Source organism: Myiozetetes cayanensis, unplaced genomic scaffold (genome assembly GCF_022539395.1).
Source record: "Myiozetetes cayanensis isolate MyiCay16 unplaced genomic scaffold, myiCay2020 scf7, whole genome shotgun sequence".
NCBI classification, from domain to species: Eukaryota; Metazoa; Chordata; class Aves; order Passeriformes; family Tyrannidae; genus Myiozetetes; species Myiozetetes cayanensis.
In genome coordinates, this window is record NW_026087964.1 from 29,397,189 (window position 1) to 29,424,385 (window position 27,197).

General features: G+C 39.7%; 2 protein-coding genes across 3 annotated transcripts in view; one reads left to right on the forward strand and one right to left on the reverse strand.

The window, feature by feature from the left end:
• Window positions 1–7,828, forward strand: part of LRP2BP (LRP2 binding protein) — a 31,202-nt gene extending 23,374 nt beyond the window's left edge. The window contains exon 7 of the mRNA XM_050337946.1: window positions 7,709–7,828. Coding sequence (XP_050193903.1) covers window positions 7,709–7,718 — 10 coding nt within the window. The 3' untranslated portion in view covers window positions 7,719–7,828. The remainder of the gene's footprint in view (window positions 1–7,708) is intronic.
• Window positions 1–27,197, reverse strand: part of SNX25 (sorting nexin 25) — a 79,559-nt gene that overhangs the window by 7,526 nt on the left and 44,836 nt on the right. For both annotated transcript variants that reach the window (XM_050337924.1, XM_050337926.1), the window contains exons 8-14: window positions 18,938–19,069; window positions 17,255–17,530; window positions 13,040–13,195; window positions 10,490–10,621; window positions 6,492–6,632; window positions 5,830–5,943; window positions 5,156–5,320 (exon numbers count right to left, since the gene is read on the reverse strand). In XM_050337924.1, the coding sequence (XP_050193881.1) occupies window positions 5,156–5,320; window positions 5,830–5,943; window positions 6,492–6,632; window positions 10,490–10,621; window positions 13,040–13,195; window positions 17,255–17,530; window positions 18,938–19,069 (1,116 nt within the window). The remainder of the gene's footprint in view (window positions 1–5,155; window positions 5,321–5,829; window positions 5,944–6,491; window positions 6,633–10,489; window positions 10,622–13,039; window positions 13,196–17,254; window positions 17,531–18,937; window positions 19,070–27,197) is intronic.

Sequence of the window (27,197 nt, forward strand, 5' to 3'; positions counted from 1 at the left end):
ATTGCACTTCCCATTGGACAAGAGGGATGAGGACACTCAGCACAGTTTGGGTCATCATCACTGCTATATCTGCTTGCAGCCTTGCCTAAGTAAGCAACTCAATGCTGCCCAGATTTTCAGTGTCTACACTACCTATATTGCCCCCCCAGTACAAGCTGGATAAAAGAAAGCAGGTGATGTGGGAGTCACATACTGCTAGGAAGCAGGCGAGAGCTGTAAGGAGGAAATGGCACTCAGAGGCGTTGGTGACTGCAAAGCCTCCTCTGATGCAGCTCCCAGGAATGGCACCCAGGATGGGGAGCTAGCCAGCTGGAGCTGTTTGCAACACAAGCAGCTAGGAAGAAAAGGGGAAAATCTGGTTATTGCACAGGGAGGAGCAAGTAGCTGGCCCCCTGGCTAACAGACAGTGCTTTCACAGCTGAAGCCACTCAGTGGGATCAGGCACTAGCCAGCTGTCCTTGCAGTAAGCCGGAAACAAAACCCAGTAGAAAGGGAAGCAGCCACTACAGAGACAAGCACTATTAATGACAGCCAGTCCCAGGCAGAAAGACAATATGGTGATATTTCGTGACCTGAGCCGGAGGATACCCAAGCTCAGAGCACCAAAGGGAGCAGAGTTATTCAGAATAGACTCACAAGAGATGAAGGGATTGAACAACCTCAGTTCTGGTAGTACCATTTATTCAAGAAAGAAGGGCAGACAACAGGTTGTTCCTCAGTGTCATGAAGATCTGCTTCAGGACCAGGACTATACCACCTATCATTACTCTTGGCAGCTGATACATCCCTTTGCCTTCCTGGATCCTCCCCTGCCTGCCTATTCTTAGAGTAAAGCTGCAGAAAGGCAGACCTGACCTCCACTGAGGCTGGTGCAATGCCCCAATCTCTGGATCAGGAGTGCTCAGAATGCTGCACAAGTTTTCTTCTTCAGCCTGATTTTCAGAGATTTTCTTTGCCTTCCTTTCATCCTTATCATTCTATCATCCAATATTGGTCTATTTTTCTGCTTTTCAGTAAATCCCCTGTCTTTTAGAAAATGCAACAAGAAATGTAAATTCTTACATCATGATGCAATTTCTATCCATTAAAAGCTTATAAACATAAAAGCCCTTCTTCTAGATGATATCAACTTTTAACTCCATGATTTGGTTTTGGTCTTGAGAGCTAAGAAATACATTCTAAAGCTAGTCCTGTCCAAGGAATTGAATATAGAAAGAGATATGAAATTGCTGCAGTATTTAATCCTAAAAACAACACTCAATGGGTAATTCTATTGGTCTAACATATATTTGAAAAATGTGAGATAAGATGTAGAAGGCAAAGAGAGGGATGAATGAGAGCATTCTCTACTACATAGTCCAAAGTGCAAACTAAACCAGGAGATCTCAGTTACAAAAAGAATACAATTGTAACAGCTTTATGTGTGGTTTAACACAACTAACTTAATTTGTGACCATGTACCAAGTTATTTAACCCTAGTTTAACTGCTTTGGCAAAGTATCCAAAATGCTATCAACAGGATATGACATTGCAACACATGGGTGTCCAAAAAACAGCATAGCTGATCCCAGATCGCCTCACAATACCTCTCCCTCCATTTAATTTTATCATTATTTTTACACCAGGACAAACATTTGACATACTATACCAGAGGGTCTATATTTTCTTATATTCCCACCATCTGCAATCTGTTGTCTCCTCTTACATTTAAGCTTAGGGAAAGAAATGAGAAGAGAGGGAAGGCAGACGTGAAGTGGGATGGTCTTTGCACTTGCACAGTGCCTGGCATAATACAATGTGGCTGAAATTAGGCTCCTAGTCCAACAAGTAATAGGAAATAATATTAAATTTAACCTCAGTAAGAAGTTATCACAGAATCACAGAATATGCTGAGTTTGAAGGGACCCACAAGGATCATCGAGTCCAACCCTTAGGCCTGCACAGGACCATCCCCAACAGTCACACCAGCTGCCTCAGAGTATTGTCCAAACACTTCTTGAACTCTCAGGCTTGGTGCTGTGACCACTTCCTCGGGGAGCCTGTTCCAGTGCCCAACCACCCTCTGAGTGAAGCACCTCTTTCCAATATAAAACCTAAACTTTTCCTGACACAGCTTCAGGCCATTCCCTCAGATTCTGTCACTGGCCACCACAGAGAAGAGATCAGTGTCCGCCCCTCCTCTTCCCCTCACAAGCAATGAGGTCTCCCCTCAGTCTTCTCTTCTCCAGGCTGAACAGACCAAGTGACCTCAGCCGCTCCTCATACAGCTTCCTCTCAAGGCTCTTTACCATCTTCACTCTTCTCCTTTGGACACTCTCTAGTAGCTGAATATCTGTCTTATATTGTGGTGCCCAAAACTGCACACAATATTCAAGGTGAGGCCGCCCCAGTGCAGAGCAGAGCAGGACAATCCCCTCCCTCGACTGGCTGGTGATGCTTTGCCTGATGCCCCCCAGGACACGGTTGGCCCTCCTGGCTGCCAGGGCACTGCTGACTCAGATTCAACTTGCCAGTGACCAGGACCCCCAGGTCTCTTTCCCAGCACTGCTTTCCAGCATCTTGTTCCCCAGTCTGTACGAACATCCAGGGTTGCCCCATCCCAGGTGCAGAATCTGGCACTTCCCTTGTTGAACTTCACATGGTTGGTGATCACCCAGTCCTCTAATTTGTCAAGGTCTCTCTGCAGGGCCTCCCTGCCCTCCAGGGAATCAACAGCTTCTCCCAGTTTTGTGTCATCTGCAAACTTGCTTAATATCCCTTCTAGTCCTGTGTCCAAGTCATTTATGGAGATATTGAAGAGCACAGGCCCCAGAGATGGAGCCCTGTGGAACCCCACAGTGACAGATCACCAGTCTGATTCACTGTTATCCTCTGTGCTCCATCCATGAGCCAATTGCTCACCAAACTCATGATGTGTTTATCCAGGTGTGTGCTGGACATTTTGTCCAGAAGAGTCCTGTGAGAGACAGTATTGAAAGCTTTACTGAAATCCCAAATATTACATCAATTGGTTTCCCTTGATCAACTGGATGGGTTACCCTGTCATGAAAGGAAATCAGGTTGGATAAGCAGGACTTTGCTCTCACGAAGCCATTCTGGCTGTGACCAATGACTGTGTTGTCTTTCGAAAGGTGGTTTTCAGTACCTCCCAGAATAATCTTCCCCTTAACTTTACCAGGCACTGAAGTGAGACTGAGAGGCCTGTAGTTTCCAGGGTCTTCCTTCTTGTTCTTCTTGAAAATCAGGACATTTGCTGTCTCAGTTAGCTGGGACCTCTCTGGATTCCCAAGAAATCATCGAGAGAGGTTTTGCAATGACATCAGCCAGCTTATTGAGGATCCTTGGATGAATCCCATCAGGCCCCATAGATTTGTAAGGAACCAGCTGGAGCAGCAGATCCTCCACAATTTCAGGGAGCTGGTCATTCTCACAGTCATGGTCCTCCAGCTCAGGGCACTGAGACCCCCTTGGTCCATCATGTGAGTTGAAGACAGAGGCAAAGAAAGTGTTAAACACCCCTGCCTTGTCTCTGTCCCTGTTTGTGAGGTGACCATCCCTATCCTGTAACAAGCTGATGATATTTCTATACTGCCTATTGCCATTAATGTATTTGAAAAAACCCTTTTTATTGTCCCCCACATTTCTGGCAGCTTCAACTCCAGCTGAGCGCTGGACGCATGAATTTGCTCCCTACAGCGGCAAACAGCATCTCTGGATTCTTCCCATGTCACTTGAGCTTGCTTTCACCAGGCACACACCTTCCTTTTTTGCCTTATTTCCAATAGAAGATCCCTGCTCAGCCGAACCAGCCTTCTGTCTCGACTTGCTTGACTTTTGACATTTGGGAATTCCCTTCTCCTGTGTCCTTAGGAGATGATGTTTGAAAAAGTTTGACCAGCACTGATGGACTCCAGCATTTACAAAAACATTTTCATGGGGATCTTACTTACTAATTCCCTGCTTTGTTTATTTGTTCTCTCTTTCCTCTCCCATATTTCTTAACTATTTCCTCCCACGCATTCACATAATACAATATACACACAGCCTGGCTTTTGTCTTGAGGATGTTTTTCAATTAAATAGCAAAATACAAATAGCTGCACACTTCTATGCTTTTATGCTATTTCTTAACAGTTATTTTAGTGAATGCACTTTTGGTTTTAGAACTGCAGTACTTCTATTGAAATGCAAATCTTGTTTCTCCAACTTTCTTTATATTTATTACTCTGGAATGAGGCACACACATTCAGCATCTTAGATGCGAACAGAATATAATTTTGAAAAATATATAAAGAATTTTCTTATTTCTGAGAAGTGCAAGATGACCTCTCTGCCTATTAAGAGGCTAGAACTGTACATGTTCCCCAAATTCCAACTATCCTGCAGAAGACCCATCCACTGCAGACAAATACAGCACATAAGCAATGAATTATTTCATACAAATTTTGTATAACATATAACTAAAAAGGGGAAGAGAAACAACCTGAAGGTTGCATATCTGCAACAGAAGCAACACAGAACAGAGTGCCATGGAACTATGGTTGATTCCAGTCAATAAGCTATTTCAGTCACTAATCTATTATTCATTGCATTTTGATAGACATAGTTTTTTACAGCTTTATATCAGATTCTCCAATCGGTTTGCCCAGATAGATTCCTGCCTGCATTTGCAAATTCCCTCAGTAAGCCTGCACTATTTGACAACGTTTTTGGTCAAAACTAGCTTTGCTTCAGAAGTTCTCCTGAAATTAAGGACAAACAGTTCCTGCCAAGAGAATCTTCCCAAGAGAGAATTATTTTTACCTGCCAAAGCTCCTCTGAAGTATACACATCAAGACCTCAAAAAAGAGGCAAATTCTGCTATTAAAAAAATAAACAATCCCACATGGACTACAGTTTGTTTATTTGTGATAGCTTATGCATTTGCCTATATGCATTTATCAAAGGGCAGGAAACTTTTTGTTGTTAATAAACACCTTTTAAATTCATAGATAGCTCTTATTTTTGACTCTTTGTAAATTACAAAATCACCAGTAAATTACAAATCATCTTTGGAAATGCCTTCCAATAGTACCTACCATTCAAATACTAATGACTTTCCCTGCTTACTTTGTATACGTAATTAAATTTGGGAAGATTACTTTTCTACTACTTACCTCCTGATGAGAAAACAAATCACCAGGAAGTCGTTCAAGAAATGAGGAGAGTGAAAAAGATGACTTCTTTCCTTGCACATCAATAACTTTGAGGTGCTCTGGGGAAGGGCTCAAGAAGGCATAAAGTGCTTCACTCTGGCAGAGTCTTTCATCAGAGAGTAATTTCTATGAAAGAAAAATAATTACTGAAACAACATGTCAATTAAAGATTTCTTGTTAAGGAATAAGATGTGTCAAGCCATCCACTAAAACCGAGTAAGTCATGGCTCATAGGTAGTGTGAGGAAAAAAAATCCATGTCTCATGCAGATACATTAACAAACTAGTTCCAAAGTATTGGAATTAGTAAGATTGAAGTTTTTAATTTTACAACTTTCTTTTTTTAATAAAAGCTCTCATTTGTAAGGAATTTGTTATGAGGTATTGTAGCTTTAGCAGCAATTACAGGATTCATTACTTACGATTTCTTAATTAATTGAAGCTTAAATTAACTTACCACTTATCAATCAAACTCATCTAAACTTCAGGTATTTTAGACAACTTTGACATTTATAGTGTCAAACCTTACATCTGACCTATTCTTCTAGGCTCTCTCTTCAGGCAATAGAGAGACAACATGCTCTCAATTCTGCTGTTTAGATATCTGTTGCTTTTGTGGTTTTTTTTTTTTCTTACCTGCAGAAAGTTATTAAGCTGGTTCTTGGATTTCTCCATGAATTTCTGGTCTATGGATTTGAAGGGCAGCTTGCTGAGAGAAGGCAACTGAACTTTTTTTAATGATGGAAAACACTGTGTAGGAGAAAGGAGAGCTCACTTAACATGTATGTGGAGAAAAAGACAACTGGTTCAGAATGGAAATGAAGAGAGTCTTTTGTACTCTCATCTCCCTTCCACAGCCCTCTCAGCACCCTGAAAAACACCTCCCTTACCCACCAGGGGCTTCCCTTCACACCACCATCAGCTATCTCTTATTGCACAGAAAGGTTAAAGTGCTATAAAAAGAACATCCTCTGTCCCCAAAAGCTGTCATTTCTAATACTTCCCTGGAAGTCAGAGACAAAATCTAGTTCTTACAGTCGGCTCTTCCATGATAGTGCAGAGCATATAGCATTCTGACATTGGGTTGGTCCAGTAAAACATTAAGAGGGAAAAAAAAATATAAACAAGTTTTATAAGCATCTCTCTCTGTAAGAGACCAGAAATATTCAGACAGAAAACTAGCTCTCAAAGGCTAAAAGCCAAAAGGCTGCATTAAAACTGGCAGTGTTAAATTTTAATCATTCTGACAAATTACAGAAATTTGTATCTTCTTCCTTCCCTAGCTGAGATGGTCATACCTCACTGAGTTTGCGGTGTAGGTTCTGAAACTCATTGAGCTTCCTGGGAACAGTCCAGTTCTTAGTTTCAGCTCCACCAACTTCTTGTAAACTCACCATGACAGAGTAACAGGGCACTTGTTCTCCATTCTCTTCTAAAACCTTGTGGGAAAGAAATCAGCAGATAAGTTGTACTACACTGAAAGTAAACAGTGGAACATTTGAGCTGCCAGATAAATGGCTTGCAAACTCAGTTTGAAAGCTACAAACTGAACAATACCCTTAATGAACTAAACTTCACCCAAAATGCTGTGCCAGTCCTGAACCAGTCCTCTAGCTAACCACTATTGCACCTCACACAAAGCTTTGCAATACTGTCCACCAGCAATCAAATCTCCCTGACGTGTCTTTTTCAAACAGCTGAGTGCATTAATTCAGTTTTTAAGGTCCCTACCATACAGCTTTCTGATTGCTTATCAGTACTCCATCTCTCATACCTGCATTTACCTGAGTGTTCTCCCTTTATTCCCACCCTTCCTTCCCAGTGCCCCTGTTGAGGCTCACCCACACATCAGACACAGCAGCTCTGCAGCTGGGCCCTGTGACTGCTGGTGCTGTCTCAGTGATTTCTCTACTCACTCGAGCCATTCTGCATGCACAGAGCATGTGGTATCCACGCAGTGTTTATTTCTGAGGGACTCACAACTTTACAAAAATACTAATGGTTCCAACTCTACAATCCTCAGTCAGAGGCATGAGAACCATTTAACCATGTTGTGCAAATGGGAAAACTACAGCAAAGAAGTTAAACAATTTTTCTTGAGAACACAGCAGCAGTGTGACCACATTATTTCTTCACTTAATGTAAGAATTGGCATAATTTCATCCTTTTGTCCTATTCATAACAGCTCAATTGATTATGAAAGGCAAATAAGAGAAATGCATAAAATACTAAACCCTAGGAATGCTTGTCTTTATGTACATGCAAATAACAGAAAGGTAATTATAAAATACCACTTTCACAATCTTTTTGAGGAAGTTATCATTTTCAAGCTCTTTTTAAAGAATATTTAACTAATCAAATTAGGATAAGAATAAACTTTAAAATTTATATTACACATTTTCTGAGAAGCCTGTAAAGGTCTGACAACACTTAATGATATTGATGGACAATTTGACAAGAGACTACATTACCATTGTTAAAGACATGCAGCTAAAATGTACTTTCATATATTTAGGCTATTATGAGCTGTACATGGAGAATGTGATTCCTAAAGCTGCACATGGACAACTGGGATGCCAAATATGAGGCCCAGATTTCACATATCTCTGTAAAAAAGCTGCAGCAGAACCCAGACAGAATACAAAGCACCAGTTTGAATGCCTGAAGATATGACTGTTTCTCAGTGCAGCTATTTGAGGAACTGCCTGTCTCCTGCCAGAGTCCTGCAGGCAGATGCTTGAACTGCCTCCGAAACTCAGGTCAGAGAAACATGGTTCCGAAGAACTGGAATTGTCTGGGACAGTCCCTACCCTGTGTACCCTTGAGCTAGATTGGATCTGTGCTTGTAGGTGACTCACCAACACCTCCTGGTTGCAGCTTTTGAATACTGGGAGATCAGTGCTGAAACTGGTGATTTGAATCATGCCTATCATTCTCCATTTGTTCCCAGGGCAGGGATTTGCATGGGTGTAGGGTCATCTGAACTCTAATTGTCAGGAGAGAGTCATCACTCTGGAAGCATATTCTCAGAATGAGAGGACTTAGTACTCCTGCTTCAAGTTAGGATCCATGTGCAAAATTACTTAAATTCTGATTACTAGATGGAGACACATTACAACTTGTCTTCAAGTGCCCTCAAATACTCTCATATAAAAATACTGAAAGTCTTCAGAATATTCTTAAGAATGCAAAATTCTTGATCAACTTATGTACTTGTGCATCCAAATTAATGAGTCAATTGGAAAACAGAAAAATGGGATGTTAGGAGGTTGGCTAAACCAGGAGAACTAGTCCTCTGCTGTTAATAGGCACCATTTCATACAACTGCTATCATGAAAGAATTCAAACTAGAGAGCCTTATTCCTCTGATTCTCTCCCTTCTGCCAAGTTAAGCAAATGAAGGTGCTTTCAGAATCACTTCTCATGGGAGAAGTTCCTCATTCGAGGCCCCGAGGTCTTTTTCCACTGGGTGGCTTTCTAGTCACCTCTTACCCGGGTGTGGTAACAGTAAGAAACATGCAATTTTTTTCCCCTTATTCAGACCTACAAACTCCCTTCCCTATGAAAGTAATAGATTTTTTAAAAGATGTTATGCTCTGAAACAGTCATTCTTTGGATAAGGGAGACATGGAGTTTTTTCCAAGTCTTAAGTAACTCTTAGTTTTTTATGCGCTGATCTGGTAAACGGATCTATTAACTGATCTAGTAAATCAGTTTAAGAGGTCAATGACAGGCTATTATACTTTCAGCTTAATTTCTATATCAAAATTTACTTTTACTAAGCTTTACTGCAAAACAATAGGGCTACCAAGTTTTTCTCTCTCTAAAATCACAGAGCTACATGCTGGGATTAGCAACAGCATATTTTGCAGATAGGAAGACAGTGTCAGCTACTCATGCCCCCTGAAATCAGCTGCAGCCAGAATATTCCCAAGCAATTAATTAACATGGATAATTACAACATCCATGTTTTCTCCAGCCTATCCTTTGAAGCACAGAGCCACAAACGAGACAACTAATGCAAGCCTACAGTTCATTACCTATTCCAGTACTACTTATAAGTTATAGTTAAGGCAGCAAGTAATTAGAAGCCTCTTCCAACATCCATCTTATTTAGCCAAACTACTTTCTCCTCTGGTACTATGGGAGACACTGGGCAGTTGTGTATGGTGTCCCCTACCACAAGGTTGCCCTTCTGCAGTTTTGCTGCACACAGCATTGCCAGATTTTAAAACCAGGCTTCAAAAGCTACAGATAACTCTTAAAAGACAACTTAAGAGCTTTCCAATTCTCAAATGCGTCACCTGCAAACGGCATTAAAACAAACCCAAACCCAGATGTTTGCACATGGAGAATTGGGTTTTTAAAATGTCACCTTAAGTTTTTAACCGGTTGGATTTATTTCTTCTTTCACAGACACTGAATTTAATTGTTGACAGACCTATCACTAGCTTGCAAGAGCTTAAGACAACCAAATAAACTCAACAGTACATACTTTTCCTTCAATGAAAAGTTACCTCAAGATAACTGCTTATATTCATTCCAGGAACATTTTCTTTATGGCATAAGAAGGCAAGCCAGTAGAGACCCAATTAATCTTTAATTCTCTGTTGGGATATTGTCAAGAAGATTGCTTATGTACATGTTATGTACTACATAACAAGCATTCACTGAGCTCCTTTCATGGCAAGTGTTAGAGAGCTGGGAGATGGTAATGCTTCTTGCTTTCATTACAAATTTTTTTACATTCATTCTACAATTGTCTGCCTAAGCCCAAATGGAAGAGCAGAACAAGACAAAAAAAAAAAAAAAAAAGAAAAATGTAACTTCATCTTACAGATACAAAGCACTTTCTTTCTGGGTGTTTTAGTCCCCTGAAACTGTACTGCTATTAAATATAATACTACAAAATAATGAGTGTAAGTACTGCATCTTTGAGACACAGCAGAGACACAACTGCACCCAAGTGCAATAGCTTGGTAATATAACAAGAGACAGGTCTCATGAAAAACAATGCCTCTAAGAGAGAAAACTGTCAAAACCAGTTTATGTTCATGCAGGTAAATTTTATAACTCCGTTACAACAGTGTCTGAGGAACAGGAATTTTGTATGTGCATCACAGTAGCCACTGGGAAACAAGAGGAACTCAGAAAAGGGTTCCTCCCCCCACAAGTCAGTATTAAGTATATACAGTGTACACAAAGGTACAAGGAAAGTATCTACAAATTTTTCTTCCACTTTTCATGCAAGTTTGAACTGACCGAGAAGACAAAAAGCCATAAAAAAATCCCATACCTCTCCTGAGACAATAAAAGCTTTCCACATGCCAAGATTCTCACACCACCAGTCTGTTCTTGCAATGTGCATCTGAAGGTCACTGTGCTCTCTCTCCATCAGAGTAATTTCATCTTTCAGCTTAGAAACAATCTGCAGAGGGAAGTTTATTGATTACAACTGGTAAGCAAATGTTCATGCAACATGCCTAGTTGTGTCCTCGGGGACACTGTTCATAAAGAAAAGGTACAAAAGCAGGGGGAGAACAATTCACATGGATTTAAAAAAAAAAATCAGAAGTGAGAGAATCAATGATACCTCTTATAATCTGCTAGAATACACAGCAATCTTAACAGTCAACCCTGATACTAAAATAAAAATCAAGTTAGAAGTACACGGTAATATCACATTATCAGCATAAAAGGCACTTGAGATTGGATGGTATATTACACACCAAAGGCTTTATACAAAGTTGAAATTGCCATTACTGAAATAGGCATTACTGAAGACATCCTCCTTATCACATTCAGGTATACACTATGCAAACCTGGCAACAGACTTCATTTCTAGGAATTTTGTTATGTTAACAATCATTCAGAAAGTTACCACTTATTTCATTTTAGTTTTGAAAAGGCAAGGATTTACTATTGTGGAAAGCACAAATTTAAAAAGATGACCTTGTCAAGACATAACTCAGCATCATAATCTAATAAAGGAGAAGTAGTGTATCTCATCACATCAGCAAAAATAGTAAGTAAACAAACATCCTGTCAGGAGACAGTATGAGACGAAAAAGTGGAAGTATACATAAGAGGTAACATCAGAAATGTGGCAAAAGCAGCTGACACTTTTTTACTTTATTTTTAAATATGATACACCACACAGTCAAGTTTATCAGTTCTATCATGTGTAGCACAAGTGGTGCCTTCTACAGAGCTACAGTAATTCTGTCTTGCTCAGAATTTTTGTCTCATGCTAAATATGAAATGTTAGCTACATAACAGCTATATAACAACATTCTAGCAAATACCTAACCTTCAGAATAATTTTTTATTTTAATTTATTTATTATCAATACAGAGACAGTTCTACAGTCACATTGCATTGACTCCACTGGCATCCAGGAACACGCAATAATAAAGAAGAACTAGTAAGGTTTCATCATAAGTAAACAGCTGCTACATTTACAAACCAAAACACAGACTTTACAATGACACTGGATCCATTTTACTATTCTGTTTCAGAGATGTATGTATTTCCAAAAACAAGTATTTTAGAAACAAAAACATAGAGGGAAAAACCCACTACTTTAGTAGGGCTACAATTCCTGCCTCCCCAAGAGCTTAAGTATAAAAAGAATAGAGCTATTATGTTTCAAGTATGCAAAGGGAACATAGAAGTGATACATCCATGTGAATGGAACAATATATAAAGGTTTAGTCATGTAGAATCGTAGAAGGCCTTGGGCTGGAAGGAGGACACCCCAGAAGAGCTGCAAACACATTTTCAGCTGTCTGCAGCAATCTCTAGCAGAAGGGAGATGTGGAAGGGACAGAAGGAATAAAGCTAGTCAGGGTAGCCTCAAATGCTAGTGTTCACATCTTTTTCTTAGAGGTAGCTATCCCCCAGAGCTGGGGTGGCAGAGAGCAAGTCGGCTTCTATTCAGAGCACCATCTTACCATTCATCCTGAGTGAAGGAACAAACAAAAAAATCCAGCTTCTGAGCAATGACTAATGCCCAGGTACATTTTTGTCACCTGTAGCAGGAGGTCATTTGAGGGAGATGCCTTAGCTACTTGTTGGTCTCACCCACTGTCCACCATTTGCTACCAAGCAGTCTCAGTACTCCTAACAAGCTTGGCCCACCTGCGTCTGAACAACAGTCCTGTAACATCACCCCTGGTAGCAACACAAATGAGCTGGCCTAAGCCATATGCAAATCACTTGCTTCTCCTGCAATATTGTCTCAGAATGCTTAATGTTTCACTTTGCAAGGGAAAAGGAGATTTTTTGTTTGGTTTTAGCCCAGGTTCAGAGTGCTGAAGTTTCATATCCACCAGAATTTTTCATCTGATGACCGTGTGCTTTCTCCTAGTTCCTAACAAAGGAAAACAGTCACTTTGATAGGTTTGGGGCTTTTTTTATCCCTTTATTTGACCAAATCCGTCCCAGCTGGATTACGGAGTTGTGTTGTGCTCTTCACAGCCAGCAGAGGGCGCGGGAGTTGACCAGCACATCCCTCCGCGGCACCGCTCAAAAGGAATTGCACGAACTCGCAGGGCAGGGAGGGAAGGAAGCAGCACCATTTCCCACCGACAAAGCAGCAAGACCACTGAGGGAGTGGTCGTTATTCCATGGCAAACAAAGCAATATAAATCACATTTGCAATTTTAGTTACAACAGCTTTAAAAAAATTGAAAATAAACTAAGCTCTGATTTCGCCTCCTGTTTAACAAGCTGATGGAAATAGCAATCTGATCTGTGCAAAGTGTGACAAGTGGATATTACACACATACATAACATTTTAAAAAAATCCAAACATATCAAAACTGAAGACAGTAAAGGTACTTACCTTTTTGTCGGGTTTTGGTGAATTACATATGGAATTTAGAGCCTGTTTCTTATACTCAAGTTTGTCATTTAGCTGGCGAAGTTTATTTACAGCATAACTGGCCTGTTCATTAATTCTTGTGCTGCATTCTTCAGTAGTTTCTTCACAACCTTGGCTCTAGGAAATGAGAATGGGGTTAATTGCAACATTAATATAAAAAAAAGAGACAGTTATTCATAAAATGATAGAATGTATGGGCTAGAAAAGACCTTAAAGGTCACCTAGCTCCAATTCCCCTGCCATGGGCATGGACACCTTTCACTGGACCAGGTTGCTCAGAGGTCCATCCAGCCTGCCCTTGAACACTTCCATGGATGGGAGAGGGATGGGTTATTGTTTGTTAAGCTTGTTAAGCATTTTATGTGTAAGAACACTTCTTGATATAGACAAAAATGTATGTATAACAGATATTCCAACCACCAGATGCAACATGAAACATCAGTCTGTTATAAAAAACCAAACCAAATCCCAAAATCCCAACGAAGTCTCATTACCATTTCTACTACAGTTCTTTGGCAAGCCTTTGTGTAAAATGACCTTCAAGTTAAGGCTTTAGTGTAAAAAGCAACAACACTTTAATAGTCATGATCAATATTCAGAGCCAGATAGAAAAGCAAATACTTAGCTCTGAGCTGAAGGATAATGAGATGGGGCAGTGAAGAACAAAACCAAAAAAACCCCACATTTCTAACAACAGTCCTCCCACAAATATTCACAAAACAGATTTGTCATCCTGCAGAACAATTTAAACCAAGTCCTTTCACTTCATTAACAGATTTTACTGCTATTTTTAGAAGTGCTAATAAAAATGTGTTAAAAGCACATATGCCTTACCCTAAACTCATAAATCATTATCATATATTCATTCAGACAAACCAATAGCTTTCTCTGTCTTGTGTACTACAGGCATGCCAAAAATAGAAAACTTCACATCTTTATGTGACATCCTCTTTAACATCTTTTGGCATTTACCTCAGCCTCCCCTTTCTTACTGTACATCCCCAAATAGGCAATGAAGACCTTGAGATCAGCAAACACAGCACTCAGCTTTTATTCTCAGCCACATTCAAAGATCATTGAGGTCTGTTTGTGACTGGATATATCTAAATTTATCTGTGGGAAGCTGAGTTTAATCTCATGAACAGGAGCTCCATGTTCTTTAATGATATTCCCACTAAGTAAGCTGTATCTTTATATAATTAACAAAAAGCTAACAGAAGGAAGTCTCATCTCTACTAAATTAGTGAGTTTTATAGGAGACATTTCTACTGTTATTTCCACTGCATCTTAGTAAAAAAGTCTGAGAAAAGGTACAGTAGCAACAATAATAATCGCTTTAGTTTGATCCTCACAGGAAAGGGTAACACAATGCAGAAGTCAGGAATTCTAGGCTAAGAAATCCATGCCCTTTCCCAGCTCTGCATTTGCCCATTATGTGGCTGAGTAATAAACATTAGCTCTATGCCCTGTCTTTTCTTCTGTCTTTTCTGCATGGACTGCAAACTGCTCAGGTCAGAGACTGCCTCCAAGCACATGAACAGCTCATGGAAACCTGTTGTCATCTCCTGGAACTACAGTAATACAAATAATAATAATTAACAATATTGGCTGTTATTCAAAATGCTATTGAACAGAATCATAAAATAAAAAAAAAAACCACCTTATACTTGTTGGGAAGCATGGAGGTAAAAAAGGAGTCAAAAATGCTATTTTCAACACAGAAGAAATGAAAGACTTTTCATATGAAGTTTAGTACCAGTAATCAAAGAATTGCAATTAATTACAAATCAGTGAGGCTCTGCTCCCAGAGGTAGCCTACACGATTTCTGTCATTAACTTCTAAGGCACTTAAAGCAAAAACCACTACTGAATCACTAGGTTTATCACAGAAATGCTAGAATTACAAGAACAAGTTACCTGTATTCAAGTTATCAAATTCATCAGATAAGCAACCAATGCACTCAGAGCTGAGATCATAATGGATTGTGCTGTTTTCATGATTGCTAAACTGATAACGGCTTTCACTTCTATGAGTGATGCAGAACACAGACTTCAGTCTTATTTTAGCAATGCAGCACCAATGCAGTCACCAGACCTTCTTTCCTCAAAATGCCATATGTAAGCACTGCTTGCTTCTGTATTTCTACTTGTGACCTTCTAAAGGACGTTTGTCCAGGAAACAGAAAGTGCTAACAGACTAGAAAGAAGAAGAAAGAGTCTGGCCTTGTTCTGATTCCTGTCTTGTGACTTGATTTCCTCACATTTAATCAAGGCTCATCCTTTTGTCCTCACCTTCATGAATGCACTAGATGACTTTTTGCCTATCCAGCTTTAGCAGTGAAATATATAGAAAATTTAGAAAGGTAACTCCCCTAGTGCCCCAGGAAGTAAGGATGTAGACCCAAAATCCAAACTAAACCAAAACCAATCACTACTTGCTAACAATATGTATCCCTCCAGAAACATCTGATGTCTGAGCTGTTGTTTCCTATACATGGGGAGGGAAAAAAATCCTACAAATATATTATACAGTACCACATTTTTACCAACATTTGAAAGATCAATGGGAGCTTCAGAAAGAACTTCTTATGGTTTGTTTTCACCTCAAAGACCCTGAAGCACAGCACAGTGCTATTAGAACTGCTCTATTCAAGAGATACTCTAACAGTATATACAACTTCATACTTAATTTGTTGTTAAAAATTTTTAAAAAATACCCCAGCTTTAAACCTATAAGGAGACTTGGCAATATATTAGTCTTTAGGATTTCAGGGCAGACCCAGACTTCAAATCTGGTACATACACATCCAAGGACTCAGAGGAAGGACAGATGATGCTGATGTCAAAAATCTAATTTTTTGGCAGCTACAGTAGATGTTATCTGATAGAGAACAGCTAGCCCTAAAGTGTTGTCAGTTTTCTTAGAGAAATGGTTATCTGTGTCAGAGTCTGAATAAAGCATATGAAGAGATTAAAAAGCACATTTAATGCTTTAGAAAGTACTGGACAAAACTCGTAAAGACACACAGTCTTTGAAGTACCTACAAGCCTCAGCACACAGCTGAGTTAGCAGTGAGAAAACTAGAAAACATGTCTTGAAGGGAAAGAATACAGGGAAAAACAAACAATGGAAGAGACTCAGCAAGCTCTAAAAGCACATATTGGAAGTAATTTACTTATAACAGCTCATCTCTGCAGATTTGCTGATATGCAGAATACAGAAACTATAATAACTCACCTACAGAAATGAAAGCCATATTTAAGCAGTAAATATGTAAGTTTTGTGTTCTGGAAAAATTGTTTCTAAAGCGTAGAATGTAGATCAGCACTTATGGATTCTGCTTATTCGTTTATTTAGATCCAGTTTTAGATGAACTGTTACATTTCATTGTGTTCTGAGCAAGTTCATATGTAAAATGAAGATATCCATGCTGATCTGAAGCAGCAGCCTGGCTAAAAGATGCACTCAGTAGTCTGAAACTTGCTCTTGTCAAAACGTTCTTAGATAATGGCAACACAAGTTCCCGTGACATGACTGATTTAGACAACCCACAGAAAAAACCCACCCCAAGAAGAGTTGCCATTGGATTATTGCTTGTGACATTTTGAATGCTCTGGTTTAGCACTTAAGAGTTCTTGTGCTAGATTTATCTTCTAAAATGGCCTATCAATTTATTCAATGAATTAATAAAAACTACACTCAGACTATATTTTTCATTATTTTTTTCTTCTCTTAGTTAATTGCAACTTTAATACCTACTTAGTATCTAGGAAATGCATGAGAGACCAGCACAGACAACATCTGGAGAGAAACCTGCTGATGTTTCAGTGAAGTTTTCATCACTGAAACGCAGACCAGCAGAGCTTCTGTGAGGTATGTTTTGCATTCTCTGTTACTAAGGAGCATAATGAAAGACATGAAATACTGGAGGCTTAGAAATCTGATCTACCTTAACTAATTTCAAGTTCAAGTAGTCAGTCATTTTGTACCATTTTGCTTCAAAGAACTTGTCAATATACAGGTGTTAACAGATGAAACTATAGGAGTGATGACACTTAGAACATAAGAAGAGTAGTCCAACACTCAAGGACAGAAGAGGCTACTATATGCTTTTCTCAAGATTGTCCCTCAGATCAGCTTAAATAACAGTGAAAGGAATTGTTTGTGTGACTCACCACTTCATCTTTGTCCTCAGGAGTTAGCTGAGCAGAACTTCTTTCATCTTCCTTCTTGACTGATCTCTCATATAAATCACTGACAATGAATGAAGGGTAGTATCTGTCCTTTAGAGTTTCGTAAACATCTGCCTGAATTCTGTAGAATACTTCAATGCCTTTATTTCCCACAAGACTTTGCTGTATTTCTTTATAAAGGGATTTTTCCACAGGTATTTCTCTGCTTTCCACAAAAAAATTCTGATAAATTTCACTCACCAGCTGAGGTATTTCAGGCTAGGAAGCAAGGAGGGAGAGGGACAGAGAAAAGAATAATGAAAAAATGTTAAAAATATCAGGATGACTCAGAACCCAGGTGCACAATTTGAAGGATAATCAAGCTAATTTCCTATCCAGATGTATGAGAACGCATCTGTGAACCTCTTACTGAGAACGAGCATGCTGTCTGCCTGTGCACCTATGCTAAGCAGTCAATTTTACAAGCTGAGTATTTATATTTGTCAGGACAAGAAACAGCTGTGCTCTAAAACTGTCATAGCTTCCCCACCCACTGCTTTTAAAAGTATGCTCCAAAAGCTGGTATTAAAAGGAAGAAAAGTGCTAGAGCAACACTGTGGTCACCACTTTATCTTTAAATTGCAATGATTTATAGCCCCTTTTCCAATCACAAGCAGTTTGTGAATCAAAACTGATTCACAGAACTCTCTTCACAGTGCCTGACAAACCACTTTTATGAACACTCTCTAGCTTGAGTTGGTTGTTGGTCATTTCTTCAGATTGTATCAATGGGTCACTCCTCACACTCAACAGTTTGCCACTTTGTTTACAGGATGTTATTTTCCAATTGACTAGAACCTTTATACATAAGACAGCAGTAAAATTACAGTGAATAAAAAGGTAACTGATAACAATAATGAAATTTGTATTTCATGCTAGCGTGAATCCTGGAGGTTTAAAAGTCTCCCCAAAAAATCCACCTCACTGCTCACAAACAGCAAATTTGTCCTCTACTCTTGCTATACAGCATTGGTTTAGGATACTTCTTACAACTTTAAATTGTATTTCCTATCCTTGTTTCATGGTTCTTATTCCTACTTTATTTTAGCACAAATTACAATATAGCATTGTTTCTTCCCTCTAAGAGTAGTGTGGCATTCCTGGAGAAACTTGCCTGCTTATACAGCAACAGAATATGGAGAGGTCTTTTAAATCAAAACCTTTCTTCCAGAAAGATTTTAAAAACATATATGCACATGTTTACACTGTTTTGGATTGAATGGGCTACCTGTAATTAGCAAGATGAGAAGCTTATGTACAGACTATCCAATGGAAATGCACTTCCAGGTTTCACGTGAGCTGATACAACTAAAGTCAATATATTACTACAAGTTTATTCTCTGGTGGAGGGGGAAATAATTCTACTACTTTTACATATAAAGTATCCTTTTTACAGGATGTTGCTACACCAAACAACAGTAAATCATCATCATAACAGCCCATAAATTTTAATTGCAGTATTATCTTCAAATATTGACATGAAGTAGTTAAAAAAAAAAATTGCTTAGCACCCATCCTATGTTATTGATATTTTAAGAAGATAAAGAAATTTCCTAACATCAAGATTACAACAAGCAGAGATTGCTGTCAATGTACAAAGCCATATATGCTTGCAATTTCTTCTACCTTGTTAGCACTCTTCAAATTCTCCACAGACTCCCATAGACCAATCAAAGCCATCTTGTCCATCCTTTCCATGTAGATTCGGAAGTGCTCTCGGTATGAAGGGTTAGCCAAAATTTCTTCAAATTGAAGAATCTGAAGAAGGAAAAACAAAGAATAAAAACTGATAAAATGCCTAACTTTAGCTTCTCTCCATCCTTTATGGGGAAAATCTTTTCACTTAACATGGCCATGGAGCACTATGAATTTGTTGTGGATTTGCTGACGAGCCCCCGGGGCTAAAAATAGTTTTTTCCAGGTGGATTTCTGGAGCAAAGCCAATCAAAAGTTTTAGTAACGCCTCTGCCAATTACATATTTAAGAAAACAGAAGAGAAGGTTGTGGCGCAGAAGAAAAATGGAAGAGCCAGTGTAGCAGCCGGCCCTGTTGTGCCCGGGTGTGCGCCCCCCATCACCCCAGACCAAGTCTGGCCTGGGCGAGAGGGGGCCAGGCCCCTTCTCTCCTGTAACACAGTAGGGAAAAAAACCCACTTTAGAGAAGAACCTGGACAAGATGTGCTGCAAAAGGAATTCCAGGCAGAGATAGCGAAGACTCCAAGGTCAAAGCTGGCAGCCGGAGGAGAGAGAAGAGCAGCCTGAAGTGGGGGCTCCTTTTCCCTCCCCTCTCTCTCTTTCTCTCCCTTCAGCTGGGAAAAGATTGAAAACTAAAAAAAAAAAAAAAAAAACCCTGCCATCTGCTGAAGACTGTTGGGGAGCGGAGACCCTCCTCTGCAGCTCATGAAGGAGCCCACGCCGAAGCAGATGAGTGCATGAAGAAGATGTGACTCTGTGGGAGGCATAAAATGAAACAGAGTCCTGATGGAGACCTGTGGCCCATGGAGAGAGAGACCTACGCTGGAGCAAGGCGGCCCGGGTAGGATTTCTGACCCAGTGAGGGATCCATCCTGGTGCAGCTGAATTTGTGACCCTGAGGGACAGCAGAGAATGGAAGAACTGTTGCCCGAAGGTGGACTTAGTCAGAGAGGTCCATCAAGGACTGTCTCTCGTGAGGAGGGACCCCACAAGAAACAGGGATGGACTCAAAAGCCATTATCCCTGTGACCCTGTGGGAAGACCATGGTAAGGCAAGTGTTCCCTTGCAGTCCATGGAGGACCCCCAGGTAATCCCCAGCCTCCAATCTTAGTCCAGGATGGGGTAGGCCCAGCCCTGAGGTCAACACAGAAGAGAGAGAGAGAGAGAAAGAGTTCCAGCTGCAACAAATGGGAGCTGTCATCCTAAAGATAATAGAAGAAGAACTTTCAAGTGCTGCAAAATTTAGAAGATCTGCAGCTCTGGAAGTGGAAAAGAAACTGCTTCTCCTCCTGAACTGATACAAGGGAGGAAGGGTATTTCTGTAAATACAGAACACTTTTACCTAGTTAGAATTGTTGTATATATAGTTCTTTAGTTTTTATCTTGCTAGTGATAAATCCTAATATTATTCTCCCCACATCAGATCTCTTCTGTCACATAAAGCTCTCAACTTATAGCAATTGTGTGGGGCTTGAAAAGAAATTGGCCCAGAACAAACACAGGACAAAATTCTACAAATATGTACTAGATTCAACTACAAAGACCTTCTACAGTAATAGTTTTGCTTCATTAAAAAAAAAAAAAAGTACTTAGAAGATAAATGTATCTATGCTCCTACCAGATAGTTAATATCTCCACATCTTCATGATCAGGAGACAAGACTACATTCCAAAGGACTAAGATAGCATTTCAAGTCACTCATGAAATGCTATTGTCAAAAATTTAACTTCCAATGTTCCTGCAAAGCAGAGGAGCCAAGCTGGAAGCAAACTGATCTGTTCTTTACTTGTTTCAAGCAAAGAGTAACACCATCAGTTTCCACACCACAGCCCACAGAACTCTGAGATGTATCTCAGTTATTACCAGGAACACAGAGAAAGATGGAATACCATGGCAGCCAGGGCATTTGTTGGCCAGTTCCCATTAACTGTTATTGAAAAACATCTATCAGAAATGTAGCCAGGAAAGAGTATGCTCTGTGATATAATGCTCAGGATTTCTCCTGAGAAGAGAGACGAGGGTGTACATCAGGCAGAATAGGAAATGAAACACTTCTCATACCCAAGCAGATGCTGCAATAAAAAAGCCACTACCACTTCCTTCTCCTCTATTATTTTTGTGAATCCAAGCCTTTTCTTTAAGACAAACATCCAAAACCAAAAGACCTCCCTGACAAGACGAACAGAACTTCCCATGCTGAACAAAATGAACAACCTTGTCTTTCTTTGAAAAATAGGACCAACTTTCAAAACAACTGATCAAAAACAAAACACCCCCTTCTCTCCAGCTTTTCAGTTTTGCAGCTGAACCAGTTTTCACTTCTCTCATTTAGTGCCATTACTTATATTGCCAGGGATCCAAATACACTAACCAGAGTGGTTTTGGTCTCTTGCTTTGTTACTCACAGGCACCAACCAACTCACACCTTTTCCTTTGAAAAGAAAAGCAGGTCCTTAAGCACTGGGGCCCATGCATCTTATCTTCCTATGATTTTGCATTTTATAGTAAAGTTCATTGGTATGGAGCAATATATGAACTCCAAGACTGAGGCATTGATGATTTCTCTAATATGGGTTTTCTGATATCTTAATAATAATACAATTCAGGTCATGTATCAGTATCTATTTTTGGGAAGACAACTCATTTTTCTAAAACTAATACCTGTGAGACTCTACCTCCATGTAGGAAAAACAGCTTCCTGGTCTTAAACTATACAGGTGGAAACTACATACATGTGCACACACTCAATTACTAGCACAAGTTACTTTCTTAATGAAAGCTAAAGGTGGTTCTTCAACAACTACAGCCACCTATGTTTTGTCTGAAATAGCTCCCCCCACATTTTGGGCAGTGTTTAAGTCAATTATGTTTGTCTCAGCTGAAATGCCCATTTTCATCTTCAAAATCCATGTGCCATTCTGCTCTTCATCCTTTACCATACCAATATCTCCTGGACATGACTTGCTCTTACCTTTAGAACTATTCAGGTACATGAACATCTGCCTTTCAGAGCTCACTCTGTAATCCTCACTGAATGACAGAGTGCCTTGCTTAAGCCAGGCTTAATACAGAAATGATGATCAGGCTGTCAAACAACACAGAGATGGCAACTTGAAGACCAATCTGTGGTTTAGCATTGCTGTGCATCATCATACTTTCTATTCAATCATTTTACCAAGGACAATGATTTAAAATACAAGTGGGAGAGGATCTTCCAGCCTCTTGAACAGATGTTTTCATCTCAGGGACTGTCAGCTCTGTAACTAATAGCAGAGGTAAATACATCACAACAGGGAGCATGTGGTGTCACTTCTTGAGTGAGAGGTCACCTTTGGTCTCTACGCCTCTATTATCCAAGGTATCCCCACTCAGACTGCCAGCAAGGAGGGTAACTAACCCTCTCAAAGGTAACTGGGGGTAAGTGCTGCTGCAGGGAGCAAGGCAAGCGCAAACATCTCTCTCGCCTAAAACGGGCCCATTGCACTGGTGCCCCACGATAATCAAAGTGGTGGTGCCTCATAACAGTTTTACACAAATCTCCTCATAGTTACCTAGCAAAATAAAACACTTTGAAAGCTAAATTAATGGGCAGAAAAGCCTATTTAAACTTGTCTTGCAGAAATAAGACCTCACAAATGTTTTCTTGGTTTTTCTTTGTTTAAGGCTAGACCAGCTTGGAATTATTTAATACATTTCAAATGCTGTACTAAAAAAATTATATGAAAGCTTCAATGATAACAATGGTAGACACAAGAGGTTTAAGTTTTGAGGTGGAAAGTTATCATAAAATGCATATGTGCTGATTTTGGCTAGGAGGAGTTAATTTTCTTCCCAGTGGATGATACGGGGCTGTGTTTTGGATTTGTGCTGAACGCAGGGTTGACAGCATAGAGAAATTTTTGTTATTGTTGAGCAGGGTTTACAGAGAGCCAAGGCCTTTTCTGCTTTTTGTACAGCCATGCTGGCAAGGAAGTTGGGGTTACATGGGTGGGTAGGAGGAGACACAGCTGGACAGCTGACCCAAACTGACCAAAGGGATATTCCAGACCACAGGACATCATGCTCAGTATATAAAGTGGAAGGAAGAAGGAGGAGACATTTGGAATTATGATATTTATCTTCCCAAGTAACCATTGCATGGGATGGGGCCCTGCTCTCCTGGAGATGGCTGAACACCACGGGAAGGAGTGAATTAATTCCTTGTTTTGCTTTGCTTGTGTGCGTAGCTTTTGCCTTCTCTATAAAACTGTCTTTATCTCAATCCATGACTTTTCCAGCTTTTACTCTTCTGATTCTCTCCCCAATCCTGCTGGTGGGGAAGTGAGCGAGTGGCTGTGTGGGGCTTTGTCAATGGCTGGAGGTTAAACCATGACAGTCCTTTTTGGTACCCAACCATTCTGTGAAGGATCTTTCCTTTTCCTATTTAAAGAAAGAGGTTCTGTAGTAATTTGTAATCCTGAGCAAAAGATCATTTTATAGCTCAGTATCACCACAGATTACAGCACAAAGCTCTAAGCTATGCTGGCACATCTGCAGGCATTAGGGCATGTGTACATCCTCAAATCTAATATCCAGCTAGCAGATATAATCTTAGAATTATTAGCCTCAACGGCAACCCTTCAAATCCTTTTAACTCGAGAGCAGCTTCTGGGTTTGGAAAAGCCAGCTGCTTTACTGCTGCCACATCAATTCCCTGCTCCAACAGTAAAGTAACTAATATACCACAGCTGGTCACAGGCTCTGCCTAAGACTAGGAAGTGCTGAGTTTCTTTATTTTTTTCCCCAAGCAGGCTGCTTTAACCAGCATCCCTACCATATGCACACAGAAGAGCCTTGTTCCTGGCCCTACAAAGCAGAGACTTGGTCCTGGCAGGCCCCTAAAGACAGACATCACCTCTCTCTGGAGAGGAACATAGAACAACCAGCTAATTTGGAAGGGTCTGCATGGGCACCAGACATGGAATAGATGCCTGGTACTATATTTCTTCGCAACACACCAGCTTCCAATTCACTACAACCACACTGGCCTATAATGAATAAACATAAATCTGGTAACAGCACTGCAGATGGTTGGGATGAACAGAATTTGGGTCACTAAGGGAGGTTTTCTGCTGGGATGATGGCACACAGTCAGACTGCAGGACTTCTTGTTGCTGCTTTGGATTTTTTAGTTTTTTGGTAGAAGACAAGAACAAGTGGAATGTAAAAAAATAATTCTGGAAAAATACGTCTGTCTTTCCAAGTTGCATTAACTAATGCTTTGTCTTATGCTTATGTTTTAAAAAGAGGGAAGTCATCAGAAGACTGTCACAAGCAGTAGCTGAACTAAATGCAATGATTAGTTACATATCAGCAAGTACATACTAACTACATAAGGTACCTTGCTATTTTACTGCACATACACTAATGTAAAAATCCCTGCCTTGAGACTCACACGTTCATGAACATGCTTCTGTCATAAGAAACCCCATCTTCAGGCAACAGGGGAACAACAATTGAAGTTTGTTTTCTTAATATTCCCAAATTCTATAACATGGTATATCCTGATATAACATGATCTTACAACCTGAAGCTCGGAAATCAGAGTGAAAATCTGTTAAGTCACCAGTTAAATCAACACCTATCCACGGATAGGTGTTCATCCACGGTGATGAATGGAAACAAGGTCTTCTGCAGGAGTTTCATCTTAGTCCTCATCATTAGATTATGGACATGAACTGGTTCCACCTCAATACACTCAGATGGTTTCCTTGGTATTTTACAACTAGTTAAGGATCAGAACCCCAGATCTCCTCCTATAACTCATGATTCACAAAACAGCTCCACTAAAAAGGTGCTGTGACTCCATATGTCAAATTTGTGTGTGTGTGGCTGTTGTGCTGAACACAGAGGGGGAAAAAAAATCTCTTGCTGAATGAACACAGACATCAAGAACTCAATTACTGCAGTACTCTGCAGGCACAATTTCTAAGAAAATGGACTGAAACTGCACTGACAATTAAGTAGAAGAGATGCTTCATATATTACACTAATTCAAACTGCATTTTCTCTGAAAAAAAATCTAACAGCATGGGCAGGGTACAAATCAGTATAAGAGCTAATGACAGAATTCAGATTCAGAGAGTACCTGTGGTTTGTCTGTTTGTTTGTTTGCTTATAAGCATTTGATTATAAATCACATATTCAGGATTTCCCTAGAGAACCTGGATTCAGGAAGATGAGGTGAGTGAAACGTGTACTAAGTCAAATGAATAAAAATCACAACACTGCATAATCAAACCAGAAACTGACACCATTTTATAATTATCTTCTGCTGTGAAAGAAAAAAAAAAATGTATTTCAAAGCACATAATTTCTGTTTCTTATATCTGTAAGAGGAGAACGCTGATAGCTCCAAATGATCCATCTCCATGCATACCATAATAGCAATGCTATTACTCCCCTACTACTGCCGTAAAGAGAAAGTTTTCTGTAGGATGCATAACTGAAATCAAAATACAAGTTTAGTTCACTAGTCATTTCTTTGTTCAACTAGTATCAAAAATTCCACAAAGTTAATAATGTGTTCAAGCTTCTGTACCACACTTACATAAAATATTAATTCCAAACACCACCAGTAAATGACCATTTCTGACCTTTTTCATGCAAGTTGAAGAAATTAAGGCAAACTTACAGTTTCTTCTGCACAAACTAGTTATTCTACAAGCTAGATGCTACCTTAACAGAAAAGCTGACACAACCAAACTCTAAGGAGAAATTACAGGCCACCAGCAGCAACATACCAACATTATCTTATCTACTAAATCCCAAACAACACCATTCCCTTTTGCCTAGAAAAAGCTTGAACATTCAGTCAATATTGCCCATAAAAGAGGGACCAACATCCAAAATAACACTGGCTGCCCTGAAATAACCCAGACTGCAGCTGCCTCCAGTGCTAAAAGAGGATGGGAAGAAGCAAGAGTGAAGACAGACTGCTTCCTCAGCTAAGCCTTGGGCATTTTTCTGTGCTCAGAAGGGGACAGAATAGCCTCTCTCTCATCCAGCCTTCATCTCTCATCCAACCTCCCTCACCTTCTTTCATGGCAACTGAGAGCTGGGGACAACAGAAGAGAGAAGCAGTTTTCCTATTTTCTAAACTCACATGGCTTTGGAGGGAGAGGGTTCTAGGGCTTCATCACAGAAACACATCAAAAGCTTAGAAGCAGAGCTGCCTCAGATCCTGTTGTTTCCACCATCACTACAACAAATGCCTGTGCAAGGAGTCTTTATTCCTATTAATAGTACCATTAAGTACACCTCAGTATGGAGCTGCACACTGGTATATTTGCAAGACACAATCCCATGTCAGCAACTGCCACCAAAAAAACATTGGTTTATAAAACATGCAACATGAACTTCACTAATTCCTTTGATTTAAATTACAATAATATATTTTATTATATTTCTGGCCAATCCTTGCCCCTATCCAGTGCAGCTTCACTACTGGACTCCATTCCTGAACAAAGTTCGTAACATCTCAGCAGGCACCAAAAGTGGCATCAGTGGCTCATGCAGTGCTGCCACATGCTCCCCTCTTTCCTTTTCTCCTTGGCACCTCTTGCTACACCCAATTTCAGGAGAGATCAGGACTGCCTTGGCACAATCTATGACACACCATCTGAAATCACGCTTTAAGGACAAGTGAGGAGTAGGGAATTGTTCTGTTTCAGAATCTTACTCAAGAAAAACAAAATACAAATAGTAAGAACTATTTCTTCATCATGCTACTTTTTCTTACGTGCTACTAAGTTACAATTATTATATGCACATAACAAAAGTTAAAGATCCCTGCATGAAGAGATAACTTATTGAAAAACACAGATGAAAACGTACATGACAATGTACATGAAAAACATAAAATCTTCTTTCACATTTGAACACATCAGCTACTGTGCTTTGCCCAAAGGGGACAGAGAAAATTATACAAAGAAGTCACTAAAATTATTAAAGTTTTGCAAGGCTAAGTAGACATGATTTTATTTTTGTAGATGCTGACTAGTACAACAGTAGTTTTTTTCTAATTCCAGACTACAGTGATATTGAAAACCACAATTCAGTCAGTAGCTTTACCAGAGTTTTTCTACAAGTACTCTGAATTTTGTCAATTGCCTTCCATAATTGTTGGCTTTTGAATAACTATTTCCAAAAA